The sequence below is a fragment of the Rhea americana genome, unplaced genomic scaffold, assembly GCF_003343005.1.
Source record: "Rhea americana isolate MKP2758 unplaced genomic scaffold, rheAme1 scaffold_41, whole genome shotgun sequence".
Classification (NCBI taxonomy): Eukaryota; Metazoa; Chordata; class Aves; order Rheiformes; family Rheidae; genus Rhea; species Rhea americana.
Window position 1 is genome coordinate 4,568,538 of NW_028186546.1, and position 8,680 is coordinate 4,577,217.

The following is an 8,680-nucleotide window of genomic DNA, read 5'->3' on the forward strand; positions in this document are numbered from 1 at the left end:
CCCTCAAGAGGCTTTGATGCCCTGTGAAATAAACCCTGTGCCTAAAATAGCTCATTTGCCCACAGCCATCATCTCTAAGTAGCAGCCACAACAGCAATCGCATCAAGGTTAGCAGCACCTGGTTTCTGATGTGCCCAGGAAAGGGGGTCTTTCTTTGCAAAGAGGTAACAGAAAAAACAACTTGCACAGGGAAAAAAAACAAAAAAAAAGGCAAGATAAAAACAGTAGGAAAGCCAGGAAGTATCAAAATAAGAAAGAAATGAAAACAACAGCCCAAAGCCTCTCCGGTCTGGTGAAAATGTTGCTCTTGTGCTGTGCAAAGAAGCAGGAAGTATAAACCCCTACCCATGTGCAGCTGGTGACCAGGAGGCAGCAGCAAGGGCCCCATGTGTCGATGCCTTTCAGGGTCTATTTGGCAAGGCGGAAGGCACGGTGGTTACAGTAGAAAACCTCAGAATGTTAAAGAAAAAAGGCATACCATTGGGATACGGGGCTTTCTTGATGGGTTTCACACCACACAGACCATCTGCCTTGCACAAAGCAACTTCTGTAGAGAAATTGCAAAGAACAATTGCAAAAAGAACAATTGAGCAAAGGCACCAGCGGAGCCAACCTACAWGTCAGCAATGCATGCTCTCGGAGAGTTAAAAAAATATATGTCTGGATACATGCTGTAAAATACCACTGYGGACTTTCTTGCTGTATAATAAGATACACTACACTTTGCTGTCCACACTAGAGCACTTTGGAGCACACAAGTGAAGGCAGAAAAATCTCTTCCAAGAAATGCAACTTGGGCTCTGCAYCCCAGACATGGGATATTTTTGTGCTTCCTGCAGACTTGAACCTGATGTAAATCCCCCAAATGGCTGGGAGACAGCAATCTGCAATGGCTGATCCCATTTCAAGCACAAGTGCTGTCAGTATTAATCTCTAGTGAAGTGGTCAAGACAAAGTCCTCGACATTCCTTTAGAAAAAATGATAAATGAGCCCAAATATTGAATTAGAGCTGAATTTCTTCAGAAATCGATTTTGTGCTTCATTCTGCCTCAGAGGCTGAAAATTGTCCCCTTACATAAGAGGGTCCTGATGACATCACATCCTCTCCAAAAAGCAAGACTCTGAAGTCAACCCGGAAAGATCATCTTCATACTGCTGCGCCGTCCTTGAGGACCGTCATCACTAGGAGCAAATGGGCAGCTCTCCTTTGCTGTTGTTTCTGCTCAGTCTGGATCTCTGTGAGTATGGAACCCAGGAGGTATATGACCTTGTTCGGGAGGAGCAAGTTAAATGGGAGGTTAAGGTGTTCCCCTGCGTCTGAATCTGAGAAACCAGGCAAAAAAAGTSAAAGGGAAAAGAAAAAGCAAACCAAAAAGTCTAATTTTCGGGTTTGCTTGGTAAACGCATGAAGTGGAGGTAAAAAACGTCTTCTGTCCATCCGTGCAGGGCAGTGAGCAGTGTGACTCTGGTGTTACACTACCGGAAAAAGAGTCCAGCCAGAGGACTCTTTCTGGAAAGGAGGGTAAAAGGGAGGAAATGAGGATTTCATCGGTCAATATTATTAGGGAGTCACTTCAAATAAGTTGAGAAATGGTACCATCCTGGAAAAGGCACCTGCAATGCTACTCTGAATGGCAATATCTGTCTTTAAAGACTAAGTGGGCAACTGCTGAGCACCCTCTAAGCATGATCTTAGCAAGGACTCAAGAGAAATATTTAAGTGAGCCAGATGGCATGGTCCTCCCTTTATATTTTACTCCACTGTTTATCCATAGCACTAACCAGCAAGGAAAAAGGACTAAGCCCCAAGGAGCAGACCCTGTGGTTTGTCCGGAAGGGACATTGCTTTTTCCAAGCGTTTTCGCTGAGGACGAGTGAGCTGTGAATGGAGACGAGATTCCTCTCTTGCAGGCTGCTCTGGGATCCAGGGCCAAACAAACAGGATGACAGMCAAGTTTCGGGACAGCAAGATCACGCATCCCCAGCTGCGGCAGCGGCTGGAGCTGGAGTGCACGYTTTCCATCAGGGACAGCGGGGTGTCCTGGATCCGCCAGGACAAGGACGGCACCCTTCACTTCATTGTGTTCATTAGCTCCCTGTCACAAACGATCTTTCAAAGGAACGAACGAACATCTAAACACTTTGAGGCAAGGAAAGGCAGCACATCTTCCCAACTGGTCGTGAAGTCCTTCTCTGAGCAAGACCAGGGGAATTATTTCTGCCTCATCAACAGCAACCAAATGCTGTATTTCAGCACTGGCCAACCTGCCTTCCTCCCAGGTCAGTAATATCTTTGTCAACTTCTGCTTGCTCTGCCAAAAGCCCCAGCACCCCTTGCCTGTGCCTTTTCTAACCAGAACCATCTCCCACAAGCCCAGGTTCTCTGCCTGTTTGCCCAACACACCTTGTAATCAGTACGTGGTCCTTCTGCCAGAGGCTCTCTGCGCACCAGCTCTCCTGGTGAACATCCCCACAGCCCTCCTATGTGTGCTGCACCTCCTTTTCTCTTCACCTCCACTGACTACCCATATTATCAGGGTTTGGGAATCCCCAAATAGGGTGCAAGGTCTATACAGCCAGCTGGGGTACTGTCCCTGCCCAGAGGCAGAGAAGATTGGATAGACCCAGGGTCACCTTCCCATCCTATTCACAGCTCAGAAGGGATGGGACTAAAACCAAGTCTACAACCACCTCCTCCTTCCCCATTTTGCAGAGGCCCTGGAAGTCCTCTGAACCCAAAGTACTTTCAGCACCTCAAAAAGAAAAGCAAAGTAGAGGTTRCACTTGGGAAATAAAAATTCCCCAGGGCTTTACTGACAGCTACTGCGAAGAAGGGGCTCAGATGCTCTAGGGGTTGTGGCAGAAAATRAGAGAGAAGGAGTCTGCAGCTCTGCTGGGCTGTGATCCTGGGAGATCCYGCTCGGGGGAGCGCTGCAGGGGGGAGCTGCAGTCCAAAACGGGCTCTGCAGAGTCACCCAGGAGCCGAGTCCTGCGCCGGCCGGGGTGGCAGAGCCAGGAGGAGGGAGAGCGAGCGCTGCTTTTCTGCGTTTCACTACCTGCCCTATTCCTCTGTTTTCCCGCACAGTCACAAACGCAGCTGCACCCACCACCGAGAGCAGCACCGCCGCGACAGCGACCTGCCCGAAGGCACCCACCGCAGGTGAGGGAGCTGCCGGGAGGSAGAGGGAAGGAGCCGGGCGCCCTGGGCCCCTCTCGGCCCACGCGCGGGGCATCCTCCGTACGTGCCGCTTGGCCACGTGCCGCCGTCCTACCTTTCTCCAGGCCGGCAGCGGCGTTTCGGGGGCCGAAGAGCCACGCGAAAGCTTGTACTGACTAAAGGCGTTTGGGGAACGGGGGGAGAGGGACGATCCTTTAAGCTCTGTCAGGGTTGGCTCAGGGGCAGGGGAGAGGCTCGAAGGACACGCGGGCTGGGCTCGGGGACCCGCCGGTGACCACCCCGCCGTCTGTGGGACGGGGAAGCCCTCCGCATCACCTACAGCTGTCGCCAGCCTTGCTGAGAGCAGGATGGGACCCTCGGCCGAGGGCCTCTGCCCGGCTCCACCAGCGCTGGCCGCAGCACCCGTCGCGAGCGCCTAGCACCTCTCCTCTCCTCTCTCCTTTACTCCTGCAGGGAGAAGCAACGAAACATGGCTGAATTTCTCCTGTGACATTTTCATCTGGGTTCCCTTGGCTGCCAGCTGTCTTCTCCTCCTCATCRCCCTGGTGATCACCATCATGCTGTGTCAAAGTAAGAGACCCGCGCTTAACCCCCACCCCACAAGTAGTCCTCTAGCCTCCCACCGAGGAGCACAGTCCTGTCCTTCAGGGGAACGCGTACTCCGCAGCCGTTCCCCTTAGGTAGACCATTCTTAAAATCGGTTCCCATATTCACCCCATCTCTAGATTTAGCCTGAGGGGGGAAAAAAAAATCAACTTTGATACTAAAAGGCAACACATTAGAGAAAATTTACTTCACCAAACGATACAGGCTCACCCTCATCAGTGCATCAAGGATAAAGAAACCAGAAACCAAAACACTTTGATTAAGCAGAATAAATATACCTCAGCACAGGAGTTGCAAATTCAGACGCCAAGACTCCTGCTGGCGGCTTGAGCTGGCAGCTTAATCACATAGGTTCAGAGACGGGCAGAGTTAAAGCAGTAAGGCAAAATCCCCAGGAATGCAAAAGTCTGTTGGTAAAACTTTGTATCTGAAACACCTCTGACTACCTGAACAAGCAGTGAGTGCAAATATATTTAAATCAATTTAAATGCTCCCTGAAATGTGTTTTCTTCTGGGAGAGGYGCCCAGCTACACGCGTAAGCTGTGCTGATCTCATTAAACCATTTTCATTTCATTTAATCGCTTCAGCCCATTTGTGAAGAACGCTGAAATGTTTCACCGCTGAATTAATATAACTAGAACCTYGCCGACCCTTTAGCCTAAAGCTGCCCTGAAGCGACCCAGCAGCCCTGAAAAGCCCTAATAAAGTCCTCCGTCGTAGGTAGGAACACACGAAAAGGCGGCTGACGAGCCACGGCCAGAGTTGAGGGGTAGCASCCGCGCGCAGGCGGCCGTAACTGGGAAGAGCCAGCGCCAGGAGGCTCCTTCCCAAGGCGAGGGGCAGCGCAGCGAGCCCCGCCGCCCCCCGACGCTATTTCTTTTGGGCTAAAATGAACGGCTCTACCTTCACAGTAGCACCAACGCACCCTGAAGTAACGGCACGGACGTTACAACAGGGAAGAACGTTACTCAGCGGGACGGACCTTCAGCTGGTACCAGTCAGCCCAGTTCCACGTTGCGGGAAGACGGGATCTCGGCCACCCGGGTTTGCAGCCCGGGTGCGGTCGGTGCCGCTCGCCTGCTGGAGACATAGCTGCTGCCAGTGAATTTTCAGCAGCGTCCCAAACTCGCTGGAGCCAGCGCAGAGTAACGCGCCGTCGCCGTGCCCAGGCTGGCCTTGCTACCGCTCGCCGCGTGAAAACGCTCTTGAACCCGTTACAGTCCTACGCTGCCCGAAGGTGAGCAGCAGCGGCGTTTTCTTCGCTAAGCTGCTTTGAACTAAAACGTTTTCTTTTCAATTTTAGAAGCCAGGAGACGAAGATGCAGATGCAAAAGGTAAGCGAACGACAGCTGTTGCTGATTTTTCTCTTGAACTCGAGCACATCTTGCACAGAAGTGATAAAGCAAGCAGGTGCCAAGAAAAAAGGTTAAGACCCCTTTATCTGATATAAAGTGGAAGGGAGGGAATTGTGCAATTAATTAATTGGGGCTGGGAGGGGTAGACRGTTCTTTGCCCCCTTGTTTTGTTTTTTTTTTTAATATTTAATAATTCAGATCGCAGTACTGCCATTACAGTATACGCTAAACAGAAAGAGAGGAGACGCTCACAGCAGTCCGAAAGCTCTCCACATCGCCCAGTGCTCAAAACTAACGTTGTATTTGTGCATTTCCAATCATCCGGGTCTCGTGATTTTCCAAGCACCCTTATCTCCTGACCAGGAACAGAGGATCCTGCCCCCTCTCTCCAACGCCGCTCTGCGGCACCTAGCCCCGTCCAACAGCAGATAACGTGCACGCTCCGAGCTCACGTACCCACCTCCCTCCATCGCTAGAGTAGCTGCAAGGGAACGTAGCTGCCAGGGGCTTCAAAAAGGGGCATTTTTAGAGTTTTTTGCAATCTCTTATGTCAGCCTGAATTTCATGTTCTGCTTTATCGAGTGCTTTGGCTGGGCTAATGCAGAACTTCATCCAGCCGACAGCACTGCTCTAGCACAGACCAAGGGGGTGACGGTATTTCATTCCTCTCCTTCCCCAAACCGTTCCCTTGAATTCTTCACTGGACCACCAGGTTACATCCCYGGACTAGATACAAGTTATACTATCACCACCGAAATCTCCTTCTGCACAGTTTTGAACCATCACCATGGTTTTGGACCAACATCACCATGGATTTACACTTGTATCCCCCCAGCGTGCCCTAACTAACAGGGCTTCTTGCTTACAGGGTCAGAAAGGCTGATGTGGCCCCTAGACTTTCCCAAGAAACAGTAAGTTAGACATGTGCAGCTCTAAAGTTAACCRATTTTCTAGGGCAAACAGGAATCCTTTTTTCTGCTCCCCCTCTTTCCAGCCCTCTTTCTTCTCCCCAGCCCACTCCTCCTGAGCCACTAGGAAAATACCACGGGAATAAGAGCAATCGCAGGGTGGAAATTTTTCCATTTTTGAAGAAGAAAACCCTCTGGTCCACGTTTTACGTCTGCAAACTTGACTTCCCTGCAGCCTGTTGCCCCACTTCTTTCAGGCCGTTGCCTGCTCTGTGCATTTGCAGCCTTGCGCAGCGAGCGCGCCCTCGGGCTCGCGTTCAAAGCGGTGCTCCGGCGCGGAGAGCCCCGCTACACACACGCCGGCACCGCGCTGGCGTTTAGAAAAGCCGGGTTGCGAAGGAAGTTCGGATGAGTATTTTCACCCCCTAAATTCCTTGTTCCAGGTGCACGGGTTTCATAGTTACAAAATGAGTAACACTTTAGTTACCTAAACTAATACAACCACTCAGAAAAAAAAATTACTAACAGGAAACATCTCCTTGTAACGAAGAACTGCGCTTGTAGCAGCGTCTTTAGGACGAGACCTACATTCTTCGCTTATCTATATCCCTGGCGCCAGCGCYGTGCAAGGACGTTTGCTCCCTCGGTGTAGGGGGGAACAGGCTGCAGAGCTCTCCAATTTTTTTTACTGATGGAGCGGTTGGATTGCAAGCGCTTTAGAAATCACTTTATCAAGAGGCAGCTCTCCTACGGCAGTGCTAACACGACAAAGTTCTGTTTGAAGCAATTGCAGCATTTTTAAGCTTTTTATTTAGAGAGGAAATCCCTGCTGCCGTGAGCATTTCCCACTCTATCACTTTGAGAGCACGGCTGGAGTTTGCGAAGCCTCCTTTTAAACTAACCCGCAGGAAACTAGCCTGCAGCAAGAAGAAAGCTCTAGGAGAACAGCTCACCCGGCCGCAAACGCCCYGGAGCTCCTTGCAGCTGCCCTCCCCGGATTTCGGGACGCAGCGCAGCGCCTAACGTGCTAGCCGGGCCGGCGCTCCGAGCGCTCCCGATCACGGGGGAAAGCTTGGTGATGTGCCAGGAACCTGCAGAGATCGGGAGCAAGCAAAAAAGCCTCCACTTTTTTGTAATTATTTTAACACTTGGTTAGCAGTGTATCYTAAGAAAGCCGTTGCTACAGGCTGGCAGACAGCTCGCTAGTCTGAAAAGGATTTGGCAGCACTTCACAGCCTTCTGCTCGAGGTCCCAGGGCTGCCAACCAAGGCAAAAGGAGCTGATGAGCAGCGACACAATAATCGCCTTCCCGTTCGCTTCACGTGAGACTAAATCAGAAATATTTCTCTTTCAGACCTGCAAACGAGAAGCCCAAAGGGAAGCCCATCATGCCAAACCAACGTATGTAAGCAGCTCCACCTTTTTGCTTCTGGATTGTCTTCAGAGAGCTGCTGCCGTCCAAGCCCATCTCCTACATTATCCGTACAGCTAATATTTCTCACGCGCTCTATCCTGCCGTGTTCGAAAAGACGAGAGTTCAGACGGAGCAGAGCCACCGCGAGCTAGAGCCGCCTCCTCTGCGAACAGCACGTTAAAACACAGCTCCTTCCAAAATTTGCTCGGGTTTCTCAGATCAGTTCCCAAGACCAAATGCCACCTTTAGTCCCAATGACAGCGGCCCGCAGTGCAGGCAAAAGAACAGGCTGACGCCGCTTTGTATCAGCACTAAAGAGAAATATGGGCAGTGGCCGGACCTTTGCTCAAGGACGTGCCAGGATTCTTTCTAAAATGCAACAAAAAATTTGAATCTGCCACAAGAATGATTTAGAAATAGAAGTCCTCCCTTAACCCACTCTCTTTTCATGGTGCCATGCATCTCCTAGAGGTTTTACTGTTTCATCCAACATAACACAATATGCTGCACTGAGGAGGTAAATGCTGATTAAAAGGTTTTACCTTTATTACAGTCCAGGAGGCTAAAGTTAACTGCTTCCCTCTTGCTGCCCTTGCTCAGCTGCTAGTCCCACTCCTGCTTGTTTCAGCAGGAGCTTTCCCTGAACAAGGAATCTGAGATTTTCTTCCTTTCTGGAAGCAGTGGTTGGGCAGTGAAAAAGTCTATGCCACTTGGGTTGGTTAAGAACGATTTTTAGCATACCAGCTTAGGGCTGATATGACAGGAATGAGATCTGCGTGGTTTTTTTTAGCTCTGTATTTAATGTAAATACTTCTTTATTACACTTGCAGATAAAGAACTGAGAAAAAAAAATAAAACAGCATTTCCAGCTAATCTTACACACGTCTATTATTTTCTTTTGCTCCTACCCTCAGAAAAGCTAAAAACCTAGAGTGAAAATGTAAAACGATGGTTAGAGGGAGTTTTGGGTAAGGGAAGAGGCAGGCTCCGTGATTCCCATACCAGCCTGACCTTTAGGATGCCCCAGTTCAGCTTTCAGTTTACCCCAGCCTAAGACTATGTCTTTAAAACTAGCTTTCCCAGGGGCTTTAAAATAGGCCTAGTACAACTTCTTGTCTCAGAGGGTGTTTTGAAGGTGAAATGAAATACTCTGGAGATGCTCAGATATCCTGGCCAAGGGGCTGAAAAGAACCTGAAGGATGAAAGCAAGCTCTTTG

At 50.1% G+C, this 8,680-nt stretch overlaps 1 protein-coding gene across 1 annotated transcript; it reads left to right on the plus strand.

Moving 5' to 3' along the window:
* Positions 1–1,193: 1,193 nt before the first annotated feature.
* CD8A (CD8 subunit alpha) lies at positions 1,194–7,912 on the plus strand. The gene is made up of 5 exons (XM_085314686.1): positions 1,194–1,239; positions 1,913–2,281; positions 3,633–3,749; positions 5,090–5,120; positions 7,404–7,912. Exons 1-5 carry the CDS (start codon positions 1,194–1,196, stop codon positions 7,456–7,458), a joined length of 618 nt encoding a protein of 205 aa, XP_085170812.1. The 3' UTR covers positions 7,459–7,912.
* The last annotated feature ends 768 nt before the right edge of the window (positions 7,913–8,680 follow it).